This window comes from Chlorocebus sabaeus, chromosome 2 (genome assembly GCF_047675955.1).
Source record: "Chlorocebus sabaeus isolate Y175 chromosome 2, mChlSab1.0.hap1, whole genome shotgun sequence".
NCBI classification, from domain to species: domain Eukaryota; kingdom Metazoa; phylum Chordata; class Mammalia; order Primates; family Cercopithecidae; genus Chlorocebus; species Chlorocebus sabaeus.
The window spans coordinates 5,493,499-5,507,229 of record NC_132905.1 but is presented as its reverse complement, the minus strand read 5'-3'; the positions used below and the strand labels follow the sequence as shown (position 1 = coordinate 5,507,229).

Below are 13,731 nucleotides of genomic sequence, written 5' to 3'. Positions count from 1 at the left end.
AGGCACAGCGTGGGGTACCAACCAAGGCTGGGGGAGGGCACCAAGATAGTTCAGCATCTCAGCAAACAAAATTTGTTTGGTGTCAAGCTGCAAGAATTCGAAAATCAAGCACATTTTAAAAACCTGTTGTTTCTAGATGTTGGGGTTTGGAAGAGCTGCTCTTCAATAGGTAAAAAGCAGTTGTTATTACTGAAAGCCACGTATTTGCATAACAACCAAAGTGTTGGAGAGCGCCTGAGAAACCCTCCCCAGGGTTCTTGAAACACTTCCTCTGCTGGCACCATGGGTTTCACCCAACAGACCTTTCCTTCCCAAATAGTGCAAAGCCAGATTTCAGCTCTCTTCTTATTCTTATCACCCTGTAAACTGGGTTTTTTTTAAATTGCTATTGTAATCAATAAAGTCCCCACATACTCCAAAAAAAACTTCAGTTCACCCTCCCTCTGACAACTGGCACATTTGTATTTTAATTTTATTACTTCCAAAATTTGATTAGGGCCATATGGAATTCTTATTAGAGATGCTTCTAGAGAGAAATACTGATTTTTTAAAAATGTTTTGTAACAGCAGTTAGATTAAATATTTCTGTTTCACTTAGAAATTCTCAGATGGTTGTGTCATTTTTGTCTTGGCATCAAGTGAATTGTGCACATTTACACTGTGACTTTGTCTTGAATAATCCCAAATGCCTGCATATTGTTGTGTGTTTGTAATTCTTTACTCTCCCTCCACCCCCACTGGAGTTAGGCTTCTTTAAAGCGGCTAAGAATATCTCAATTTTGACTGTTGGAGTTTACTCTAGAATTCCCCCTTTTAATGGTAGAACAATACCCAGGATGGTCTACATATTCAAGTAAAGTGAATTCCTATCTGTGATAGGCATGAAGAATCGAGAGGAAAGATCCCAGCATTTTTTTGACACATCAGTACCACTAGTGGATGATGGAGACGATCATACTCTTTACCATCGGGTATGTGAGTGGCTGCAAAGCTGATTACTGTGTCTGTGCACCCCATTCTGCTGCTCTCTCCTCCTAGACCTCGAACTTCTGCACAGTGTCAATGGATTGGTACAGTTGACTTGTATATTCATAAAGTTGTTTTTGCAGCAGGTGGAAGAACAGCCATACTGTTTCTTCCTTTCCAAAGGCCACAGAGAGACCTTGTAATCTGCTTTCCAGAGCCTTTGGGAAAGTGGTCAACACCCTGCCTTCTTAGGAAGGGCCCAGAGAAGTAGAGGGCTATCCCAGGGGTTTTGTTTATCTGCCCTTGCAGAGTTGCAGACATGGGCTTCTGTCTTCCCTGCTATGGCCTCAGAGCTTTAGATCCTGCTGGCTTAGGGGGTTTGAATCTTTCCTGTTAGGGAAAAATAAGTGCTTGCTTGTTATTTATGTGCTTTGTAGAAATATTTTCAGAATTCATTTTCTTTAAATTATTGTCTTTAAATTATATCTAAACAAGTACACCATAGCTTTCCTGAGAGGGGAAAACAATCTATCCAACAAATTGTGCACTATTTTGCTAGGGTTTTACAGATGACCAGTTAGTTCTGGTGGAGCAGAACACACTGATGGTGGAAGAGCGGGAACGAGAGATTCGCCAGATTGTACAATCCATTTCTGACCTGAATGAAATATTCAGGGACTTAGGAGCGATGATTGTAGAACAGGTATGTGAGCTGGCCTTCCTCGTGAATAGGTTTTCCTGCCATACTATCTGTTCCTTCTTTTTCCTGTACTCCTTTCAGGGAAAAAAATTGGAGCCAATTCCCTCAACATGTGTATGTGCACCTGTTGTTTTATATGTGTGTGTGTGTGTACACACACACACATACATATGTTTATGACTATATACATAGCATCCCTAATCAGAAAATATGAAGTTCAGAATGCTCCAGAATCCGAAACTTTTTGAGTGTTGATATGATGCCACAAGTGGAAAATTCCTACACAAGACCTCATGTGACAGGTTGCAGTCAAAACTTTGTTTTATGCACAAAACTAGTAAAAATATTGTAGCTGAGTGCGGTGGCTCACACCTGTAATCCCAGCACTTTGAGAGGCTGAGGCAGGTGGATCACCTGAGGTCAGCAGTTCGAGACCAGCCCGGTCAACATGGTGAAACCCTGTCTCTGCTAAAAATACAAAAAAAAGTAGCTGGGCATGGTGGCAGGTGCCTGTAATCCCAGCTACTCAGGAGGCTGAGGCAGGACAATTGCTTGAACCTGGGAGGTGGAGGTTGCAGTGAGCCGAGATTGCACCATTGCACTCCAGCCTGGGCAATAAGAGTGAAACTGTCTCAAAAAAAAAAAATATATATATATATATATAGAGAGAGAGAGAGTATAAAATTACTTTCAAGCCATGTATATAAGGTATATGAAATATTAATGAATTTTGTGTTTAGACTTGGGTCCCATCCAGAATATCTCATTATGTGTATGCAAATATTCCAAAATCTAAAAAAAATCCCCAATCCAAAATATTTCTGGTCTCAAGCGTTTCAGATAAGGGATACTCAGCCTGAAGATGTGTGTATTTACAAAATTATATACATAGGCTACTGTCATTCCCTATAAGAATATTAATAAATCTTTTTTTGATAAAAAAATAAATAGAAGTTCTAATATTCTCTTCCCATGCCTCGAGGGTACTCATGTGAGCACCCTACTGTAGAGACCGTGTTGACTCTGACCAAGCTCAGCAATGATTCTGATAATATAGAAGATTTCCCTTCTAATTTTGGCAGGTTATTGTGTAATGGCGATTGGAACCACTAGCTTTCAAGTAGAATTAAATTGTTGTTCACTGTTAAAATCTGATTAGGGCATTTTATTATCTTGCCAGCAGGGAGTTGGGTCCTGATCCCCCTGAAACCAACTGCAGAATGGAGTGTTCAGGCTCTGGAAGATCCAGTTACATTAATTACTCCAGCGGTTCCCAGTGAACTGCTCTCTCTTCTTATCCAACATGTTTCCAATAAAAGCTCTGTTCTTCCTCATAGCCCAGTGTCTGCTTCTTCCAATTTGTATTAAGAGATTAAACAATTAAACATCTTCCCCTTGAGTCCAAATTTTTAATTTTAGGTGGTAGACTGGAGTTTACCATTTTCTGCTCTGACCCATAGAGATGTGTATTCACGTTTATAGACATGATAGTCAATTTGCAGGTCTACTCATAACAGGGTCGAGCTTACCTGGTGTTCTCTGCTTACTTGAATCCAAGTATGTAGACAGCAAAGGGGCACAGAGCTTCTGTGCTGGTCAGAGCCTCTGTCCACTGAACCATATATTGTTTAAGGCCCCAGTAAGACTGAATATGGCATACTCTATGGTAACTGAAACTAATAAGGAAACGTCAATCTGTCAGTACTTCTTTCTCGTGAGCTAGACGTGATGGCAGTAACCAGCACTCTGCCATCAAGCTCCTGACACCGCTTGAGGGTGAACTCCAGAGCCCTCCGTGTGTACCTGCAGCATACAGGGAAAGAAAATATCATCTTATGGATGCTGATGTCTGTAATTTGCATATCTCATTTTTGACGTTCAATTTTCACAGTTGCCATTGTTGATTGTCTGTAACTGTTATTTATTACCTAGGGTACGGTCCTTGATAGAATTGACTATAACGTTGAACAGTCCTGTATCAAAACCGAAGATGGCTTGAAACAGCTTCACAAGGTAATAACATGTCTTTCAAAAGTTGGGAATTTTAGGAACTATTTTCAAATAATCAAGAAATTGGTAAGAAGGTTCTCTTCCACCATAACGATCTTCAGCATTCTTGTTTGTGTTGTCCACTCTCAATACAGTAGTGTAAAAAGGGATTCGTCATTTCATTTAAAGCCAGTTGTGGAGTCTGTTGCCGTTTTATTGTAGTTAATGATTCCAGGTTTATCTCACACTTAAATCCAAAATTGCCAAGAACTCCTTTTTGTGACAGTAAATTCTAAAGGAATTGGAGTTCTTCCTTTTAGAAAATATTTCATTCTTTTTTGATGCTTCTCGTTTTAGGAAATCAGTTGGGCATTTGCTAAAATATGTGTTGAAAATCTGTGTGCTTGTTGCCACTGACTTGGGCCTGTCTTGTTGTGACACATTTCTGATGAATTGCTCGTGGAGAATCATTCTGGAGAAGATAAAAATCTAATTTTCTCTTTAATTATCACAACATATCTGTATATTACCTTGAGAAAAGAGAAGTTTGTTGAAGTGAGAGTAGAGTAGTAATTCTTTTATTCTGTGCTAATAAGGCAGCTGTTCCAGGGATGTTTTTGTGTGTGTGTGTGTGTTTTTTTTTTTGAGAAGGAGTCTCGCTCTGTCGCCCAGGCTGGAGTGCAGTGGTGCGGTCTCGGCTCACTGCAAGCTCCGCCTCCCAGGTTCACGCCATTCTCCTGCCTCAGCCTCCTGAGTAGCTGGGACTACAGGCGCCCACCACCACGCCCGGCTAGTTTTTTGTATTTTTAGTAGAGATGGGGTTTCACCATGTTAGCCAAAATGGTCTCGATCTCCTGACCTTATGATCCGCCCACCTCAGCCTCCCAAAGTGCTGGGATTACTGGCATGAGCCACCGCGCCCAGCCTCAGGGATGTTTTTTATGATATTCTTTTTTTTTAAAAAAATAGATGGAAAGCATCTTAGGAATCTTATCAGTTATGCGAAACATGCATAAACTGCTGGAGACTCCCATATATAATTGGTTACATATTTTCTTTAAAAGGAATATAACAATACTTCACAAATTGAGTAATACCCATTTCCTTGTATCTTTGGGACTCAGTGGAGTTTCTAGCCATATAATGAGTGTTTTGCCATTTCACTATAGGACTACGCTACCATTTTTCTAAAATCAGTCGCTTCATATACCAGAGATCACCCCATCTAACAGCAGTATTGGGTTTACAAAAAGTCAGCCCTTGCACCAGTCTAACCAGAAGCCCTGAGCTGTCTTATCAGGGGGCTTGTTGCCACGTGTGGGTGGATATGAGACTTCAGCCTATGATGGGGAAGAGAAGTCTGACCTTGTCTATGCAGGGGTTTTTTAAGCATTTAGATTAATTTGGTTGCCAAGCCCTGTCTATTAAAAGTGAAAACTAACTTTAGTTTCTCACTCTGTAATACCCAGGTTCTGATGTGCTGCTGAATTATGCATTGGTTTTGAAGTTTCTTAAATAAAAACTAGTGAAATATGTTTTGTAATATAACACAGATAAAAGGAAAAGCTTTCTCTGCGGGAGTGAGCAAATCTAGTGGGAACTAAAAATTTTGTTTTAGATTCTACTTTATAAATCATTTTGAGAGGTTTTACAGTATATTATTTAGTACTGGCTTCCCTGGTGTTCTGGGTTACTTATTAGAAAAGTCAGCGTGCTCCATCTTCCCTCCAGCCACAAGGCTGTAGGCAGCACGCGCGACTGGCCGCGTGCTTGGCAGTCGGCTAGTCTAAGGGTGATTGAGCGTCGGAAGCTGCTCCCCATGACCGGACTCTCCGGTGCTCTTCCCTGCCTGATGTTTCCTCCTGGTGAATGAGGGGCTCCTCCAGGTGGGCAGGCAGGCTCAGGGAACAAGCCCACCGTAGGGGTTGGAGTAGGAGAGATTGCCATTCTCGCCAGGGCTGCCTTTCCACTGTCTCCTCCCTCCTGTGCCATAGCAAGGTCTGGAAGAGGCAGCGCATGCTCTCTCTGGACGTACCTCCCGGCGCCCTCTGAACTCTGCTGTCCTCTGGCTCTCCTTTCTCAGTGCTGTGTGTCTTTCGCCAGCCAGGCAGGGCCCTTTGGCATTTCTCCACCGGGCATGGTGGAGTTCCCGCGCTCCTGCCGAGCTTCCAGGATGCGGTGTTCCGGTGAAGAGATGTGCAGGGTGAGGCCTGGTGCCCAGATGGAGCTTGGAGAGCTCCTTTGCTGTATTGTTAGCGGCACTGGGAGGATGCGCCTCAGAGGGATCTTTATGCATATGACATCCATGGGGCACACGTGTGTTTTTATTTCAAACGATGAGTTCTTGTTTCCAAATTTAGGGGAGGTTGAAATGGGGCCTCTTTGGGCATCTGTTGCCTACCTGCCAGGTACGGTCCTCCAGCCCGTTGTTTCTTTCCGCGTTGAAGGAACTGTCCTTCGCTTCAAGAACATGGAGCAGGAACAGGCGGCCCTTGCTGCAGGGGCGCTTGCCACGGCCTGTAGGAGGAGAAGCAGGGAGAAGCACGCCCAGCTGTACACGGAAGCATGAGCTTTCACTTCCCTGTCAGCCTTTGTCTTAGTAGCAGGTTTCCGACAAGTCCATTTCCACGTCCAGGGTAAATAAGCAGCTCCGGGATCATGGGGCTCTTCCACTCCTGGTGATTGAATTCCCTGGGATTGATGGAGGGATTACAATCATGTAGCCTGTAGCAGAGACCTCAGTCACTGTGCAGAGAGATCTGGAAGCCTCATTCTGGAAACAAGTGGGACCTGATCTGGGATTTTGGGGAAAATGACGGCCTTTTTTCCCTCCTCTTTTTGTAGGCAGAACAGTATCAAAAGAAGAATCGGAAGATGCTTGTGATTTTAATATTATTTGTCATCATCATTGTGCTCATTGTTGTCCTCGTTGGCGTGAAGTCTCGATAAGTGGCATTGGGTTTTCGTGTGTGCCGCACGTGTGGATCTCCCGGGTGTGAGGGGCTTGGCCTGCGCCCCGCCAGCTGCCCACAGAGGTGCAGCCTCGAGGAATCCGAGGGCGTCCGGGCAGCGAACCTTACCATCCACGGACTCCTCCTCCCCTAGTCCTGCTCAAGCGGTCCGGGGAATGGGTTTTTGTTTTTCCTTCATTGTTGAGAATTTAAGGACCTTTGGTACTGCTGCACAATAGAGATTGAGTTCTGTGATCAGTTATAATATATATATTTTTTTTAGAAAGAGAAAATGAGCTGAGAGTTTACAGGCACTGCAGAAGCTGTTCAGTATTATATGTGTATATGCTATTTTTTTTAGCAGCCATGTCTGAGCAGAATGTTAAAATAATTTTTGGAAAAATTTTCTTTAAACCATCTGGTTTTTAAGAAATTTGTTACCAAAAATTGATGAGTAGAGGCAAAGATGCCTCTTCATCTTTCTCTATATATTTTCCAGTTGAAAACAAACTAAGAAGCCCTTTAAGAATTTATAATCCGTTCCCCATTAACTTAATTTAGCTTTTCCATCACTGTTAATGATCAGAGTAACAAAGTGTGAAAAATAAGAAACCATCATTGATGTTAATTAACACATTTAGATAGGCCAGTTGAAACAGCTTCATAAGTTTAAATTAATTGTAAATGGAATATTCCTCATTTAAAATGTTTGCACTGCATTTTCTACTGTAAACCAAAAGAGGTTACTAAGCAAAACCACCTACATTTAAGTTAGTGATTTAAATGAATCTCACATTAAAAGAAAGCTTGACAGTGTTATGAAAGCCACCAGACTCAGCCAGTATGTCCCCGTGGGTATCCCCAGCCATCCTTGCTCAATCCATGAGTTATATACTAACTACATAATGCCCTGTGCAAACCAGACTCTGTTTAATGAACTGTGAATTTACACAGAGGCCATTTTAAATGGGTCACCCCATTTAGGATTAGTGGATCTCAGATTATTAACCAAACATCACTCCATTTCAAAGTAAAATATTCCACCAGCGATTTGATTTATTGGCTGTTCCATTGCCTGCCGCTGAGCAATGCCCAGGAAGCAGGCACATTGCCAAGGACTGGGCGCATCTTGACTAGGAAGCTCCTCGTTTGTGTGAGCGTGGGTTAGATCGCCAAAGTAGGACTTTGTCGTTTACCTACCTATGATCAATATGGTGCTTGAATATATTCCTATAACTGTAGAACAGTGTGGAAAGTGATGGTAACTTTGAAGTTGTTCATGTTTTATTGGCCTTGTTTTAATTGACACCAGTAGAGTCTTAATGGTCTTTGTGTAAATTTTAATGGCTTTTCCATTGTTTTTGCTTCTCTTAAAAAGTTGAAGAAGAATATGACCTCATTAAATGTGTTTTATTTGGACCAGTCACATAAAATGTCTCTCTAGAATTGACTTTGAAGTTGTTTACAGAAATTTAAACTCAATTCCAGAGACTGAAGTTGTCCAAACAGCTCATGGGCTTAACATCCAAACCCCTGCCCAGCCTTCCCTTTCCAAGTTGGTGCCACCTCCAGGTAGCCACTGGTTTTCTTATTACTGATGTGGCTGTGGAATGGTAAGGACCTAGAGGGACCCTGGCATTTCAGGAAGCAGACCTGGTATTCCATGACAAGCATTGTTTAGGAAGGAGGGCTGGAGAATAAGAAGCCAGCACCTCATCAGTCGGCCCTGCAATGTGAGACTCTTCATAGCGGTTGAGAGTCACTGCAGGTGTCCTTTCATCCCGGCTGATTTTAACCCATGGTTGAGACGTTCCAAATTAGATCTGCTGCTCTTAGGAGTGGGGCTGTCCAAATTAGGGAACTGCCTCAAAAACAGTCCACTGTGGCAATACCGGATTCCTGTTCAAGCTTTTTAAAGTGCTGAGTCTTACAAACCCCTGAAGGAAAATGACCCTTTAAGAGAGGATCGTCATTTATTTATATTTATTTTCACCAAATAGGGTGATGAGGGTTGGTTTTTGTCCCCTCAACCCATTTGGGTAAAATAATGGATCTGATTAGAAATTGTTTTAAGGAGGGGCTGGGCGCAGTGGCTCACGCCTGTAATCCCAGCCTTTGGGAGGCCAAGGCAGGCGGATCATGAGGTCAAGAGTTCAAGACCAGCCTGGCCAACATGGTGAAACCCCATCTCTACTAAAAATACAAAAATTAGCTGGGCGTGGTGGGACACGCCTGTAATCCCAGCTGCTTGGGAGGCTGAGGCAGGAGAATCGCTTGAACCCGGGAGGCAGAGGTTGTGGTGAGCCGAGATCACGCCACTGCACTCCAGCCTGGGTGACAGAGTGAGACTCCGTCTCAAAAAATAAAATAAAATAAAATAAAATAAAATAAAATAAAATAAAATAATTGTTTTAAAGATCCCGTCTGGGTGAGAGAGCTGTCCCTTTCCACCTGAAGCCAGGGCACTGGTGCTATAACTGGTTTCCCAAGGTGGGAGAGAGACAGACCCAGCCTGGAGCCGGCCCCGGGCCTGTGTGCTAACTTCCTGGAGTCCTCAAACCACTGTATTTTTCTGTTGAGCCTGTACTTGGGGAGAGATCAGTAGCATTTGAGGAAAAGAATCATGGTACCTCAGGGTTTCTTTCCCTTTACTCGCTGACAGCCATGGTCTGTGGGCACCTCATGCTTTTCCACGCTCTGTTGGGCCATGGAGGTAATGATCACCCAGGCCAGTCTCCTCTGCCTGGGATGCACCCTCTGAGAGGAGGCCTAGCAGGACAGGCTCCCTCTGGGCATCCCTGGACGCATCTTCTGGACACATGCCTCCTTTAAAGTGTCCAGGGGTAGCTCAGGTTGAGTGGAGGTAGAAGGAGAAACAGACATGTTTACCATCCATTTTCCAAAGCTCCTGATCTTTCCCAAGATTGTAACTGAAAACTGCTGTCTCTTGTTTCATTCGTTTTGGGGGTGGTGGTGCTGGCTGAGCCATGCTTGTGAAGTGGTGTGTGTCTCTGATTTAACGGATTCACTGCTTTCTCTGCTAATTGAGAGAGCGTTATTTACATTATTTATTTGTTTTGACACAAGTGCTTTCAGTGTTTTATCCTAGCTAATAGCTTCTTAAAGGTAATAAAACCCTTCCAACCTTATTGGTCAGATAAGACTTTTTTTCTTGTATGCTTAAATAAAGCAATTAGTGAAGCGCTTCTATCCAAAATGACTTTTTTGTCCTTTTTTAAAATCAATTTACTGTTACTGGAAACTTTTTGTACAATAAAGCAATCGTGCAGATTAAAGAACATTCTGTAATCCTAGTATTAATTTAACAATGGGTTCATGGTTTCTTCCAATGCATTTGTGTTAGGAGAGGGCCTGGCCAGTTTTGTGATCCTTTGGGCCCCTGACTCTGTTTTGTGCATGAGGCTTTTGCCTCAGTGTCTGCAAGTTGATCTATCTAATGGATGCTTTCAAAGGGACAATCTATTTGCTATCCAATATACAAAAAGAACAACTGCCTAAAAGGCAGATAATTATTTTTCTTATGAAAATATATACTTTATATACATACCAAGAAACATTTGGAAATCTTCAAATAAAACTGTGATGTGCCTTGTTGAGAAGCAGTTCTTACACACAGGCTCTAGGAGACTTAACTTTCTAAACGACATTTTTTTCCTACTTTGTTACACCAAAAACTTCAGAGACAATGTCTGCCAGTTGAACTCAAAGCCAAGACTGTGTTTCCCCTTGATTGTGCCCGTCCTGGGGTCCTCCAAGGAGGACCTTTGTCCTGAAACTTGACTTTGATGCATATGTTTTGCTGGTGGGAGATGTGGACCTGAGTGATGGTAGGGGTATGTGGTTTCGTCACCAGAACTTATGCATACAAAAAATAGCAGCTGTCATGCCAGGTCTCCTTGGCGCACTTGGTGTTTGGTTTTGAGGTGCTGCAGTGACTCAACAGCAGTTCCCTTCAGAGCCTGTTGACAAACTACACAAAAGAAACAACCTCCTCTTGCGCTCTCACCTTGTTTTTTGTTTAGAAATTACATTTCCCCAACTCACATGTTGGCCACTGGCTCTGTCCAAGAATCAAATCCACTCTGAAAGGAGAGACATTTGCCATAGGGTTCAAGAATATTCTGACCGGCAATGATACTTAATAACATTAAAGAAATCCTCCATCCCGAAGAGGACCACATAAAGGTACAACACCCATGTAATTGGTGACTTCTTGGGTTACGTTCTCAGCTAAGTCTTTGGTGGCCCAGTCTCGAGCCAGTGCTACAAGAGTATGCAGACACAATCCGAAGAAGCATTGCTGTCAGTGGAGAGCTGCAAGATGCCACCAATGACTTGGAGGCATGACTTGCCAGGACGCCTGGAAGTGGGAGACCTTTGGGGTGTCCCCTTTGAATGCTCACTTTGACGGCAGGTAAACAGGCTGGATATAGATTTCCTCTGTGAAATTTAGCGACCATCCTATAAGAAGTCTGATCCTGAGCCGACGTTTGAGCAATCTAGAATCCTTCCCGGTCTGTCTGCCATAGTTCTGTAGCCACAACAAAATTTACCTAGCCTATTTTCCTAGCACCATTTCTATCTAAATCTAATAGGAGAGCATGTCATTCTACATGCGGCCTTAATTTTGATCATCGGCATCCCTTACCCTAGTTAAGCCATGTGGGACCATGTGGATAGAGCTTTTCACAGAAGGGATATCCCTAGTTGGGTGTAGGGAAGACAGCTCATCACAAAGACTTCCTGCTTCTCTGTAGTTCTAATTCATCAATTAGTTATGGTAAGTTTCCATTCTAAGATTTAGGTGGGCAGACCTGGTTCATCCAGCATGAGCTACATTTCAGAACTTAGCACTGTGCATGCACGTGAATGCATGCCTAGAATTGTATATCTTGGTGTATATTAGCTCTTAAAAACTAATTTTCTTGGCCGGGCGCAGAGGCTCACACCTATAATCCCAGTACTTTGGGAGGCCAAGGCAGGTGGATCGCTTGAGGTCAGGAGCTCAAGACCAGCCTGGCCAACATAGTGAAATCCTGTCTCTACTAAAATACAAAAGTAAGCTGGGTGTGGTGGCACATGCCTGTAAACCCAGGTACCAGGGAGGCTGAGGCAGGAGAATTGCTTGAACCCAGAAGGCAGAGGTTGCGGTGAGCCGAGATTGTGCCACTGCACTCCAGCCTGGGCAACAGAGCAAGACTCCATCTTTAAAAAAAAAAAAAAAGAAAAAAGCAGGGCACGGGGGCTCATGCTTGTAATCCCAGCACTTTGGGAGGCTGAGGCGGGCGGATTATGACGTCAGGAGATTGAGACCATCCTGGCTAACACAATGAAACCCCATCTCTACTAAAAATACAAAAAATTAGCCGGGCATGGTGGTGGGCACCTGTAGTCCCAGTTACTTGGCAGGCTGAGGCAGGAGAATGGGGTGAACCCGGGAGGCGGAGCTTGCAGTCAGCCGATATCTCACCACTGCACTCCAGCATGGGCGACAGTGAGACTCCGTCTCAAAAACAGAAAGCAAACAAAAAACCTAATTTTCTTGGCCACCCAGATTCCACTTCTAACCTTGTTGCCTGATGGTTTTGTTTAATTCTGTTTTGAAAACAACCTCCTCCCAAGTGATGGGTATTAGAAGGAACTAATGAGAGCTCTGGGTGCAAGCAGAGACTTTTAGCACGTGTGAAAGTGCTTCTGATTTAGGACTCAGAGTTAGATGGTGGGTGTCAGCTGTGTGTCTTGTCCCCAGCTCCATGCCACCCTTGGACAGACGTCATGGTACCAGTCTATGGCCAGGCTTTCTTACTACACAAAGGGACATTCTATGGAGTCAAATGGCAGAGACTTGTGTACAATGATCTGGTCAATTGAGGTAAAAGAAAATAATCATTTGTCCAATTGTCCAGATTAGCTCTCTGGACTATCCTGAACGCTCAGGGTAACTGTGTGGTTCTCCACTTCAGTTCCATAATCTGGCTAAGATGGACCATTTAAATGAGGCTCCATTCAACACAGTGCACATTTAAATGAGGCTCAGTTGCAAGAGACCACTGGGCTTAGCATTTTCTGTTTGTCAACTACAATTCTATAATTGCTTTTAGCTAATCATCCAAATGATTACATGTTGTGGAGGCAGAAGACCCTCGTATGCATCATTTGGTCTCTTTTTCTCAGAGGAAGTGCTGAGGGATTAAGTGTGTGTGTGTGTGTGTGTGTGTGTGTGTGTGTGTGTTGGTGTTCTGACTCAGGACACCATAATAGACCTCCATTTTCATCAACTGTGGGGGAATGAGAGCAACTCCCCCCATCCCAACATCCCCCTTTTCCAGAGGGGGAAACTGAGACCCAAGATTCCCTCTTGCCAAAGCCACAGGACTAGAACTAGAATCGTCAGCTTTCTGATTTCCAGATCAGGACTATTTCTGCTTATGCCATTTTAATTTTTCATTTCTTTCCATAAAATTAAATGACCTTCCTCAAGAAAGATTTAATGGTCAAGATGCGATTTGGTAAAAAGCTTCCTCAAGGATTTTTTTCTTATTACAAAGATGAGACCGGCTGAGGCTGAGAGAGATTTGCAAACAGTAGTATGTCATTATCCCCAGCTCAGTTTTTTGTGTAATTGGTGTGAAGAGATTGCTGCTGATGAATCAGCCTGCTGCTCAACGGAAAATGATGATTCTTTTGTGACGTGACTTGGTGTACGTACGTGTATGTTTGTGGTTGTTTATGAAAGGTATGTGTGTACATAAAACGCTTATCAAGATGGATAATGTCATGTTAAAGTTGTAAATAATAAAAAATAGTCCTGAGCAAAACTGATTTTACAATTGCCTGAGAATGCAGCACTTCATTTCAACACTATGCGATGGCTAGAAATTGATTTTTTTTTTAAATCCAATTAAGCCTCAAGGTTGGTTATCCATTTAAAAGGTCGGATGAGTTAAAACAATGACGGTACCTTCAGTTCGTGCTAATAAATTTACACAGAACTTCAGCACTTACATCGTGTGCCTCACGGAGGCATACATTTTGTATCTGCACAACACTGAGCTACCAAAGTCCCAGCAGTGGTACAGATACACCAGCAGGCCCTGGACCCCA

The 13,731-nt window shown here is 43.1% G+C and overlaps 1 protein-coding gene across 6 annotated transcripts in view; it reads left to right on the top strand.

Moving 5' to 3' along the window:
* Nucleotides 1–9,905, top strand: part of STX16 (syntaxin 16) — a 28,434-nt gene extending 18,529 nt beyond the window's left edge. For all 6 annotated transcript variants that reach the window (XM_008012869.3, XM_008012876.3, XM_008012883.3 and 3 more), the window contains 4 exons: nt 880–971; nt 1,526–1,669; nt 3,599–3,679; nt 6,500–9,905. In XM_008012869.3, coding sequence (XP_008011060.1) covers nt 880–971; nt 1,526–1,669; nt 3,599–3,679; nt 6,500–6,604 — 422 coding nt within the window. In that variant the 3' untranslated portion in view covers nt 6,605–9,905. The remainder of the gene's footprint in view (nt 1–879; nt 972–1,525; nt 1,670–3,598; nt 3,680–6,499) is intronic.
* The last annotated feature ends 3,826 nt before the right edge of the window (nt 9,906–13,731 follow it).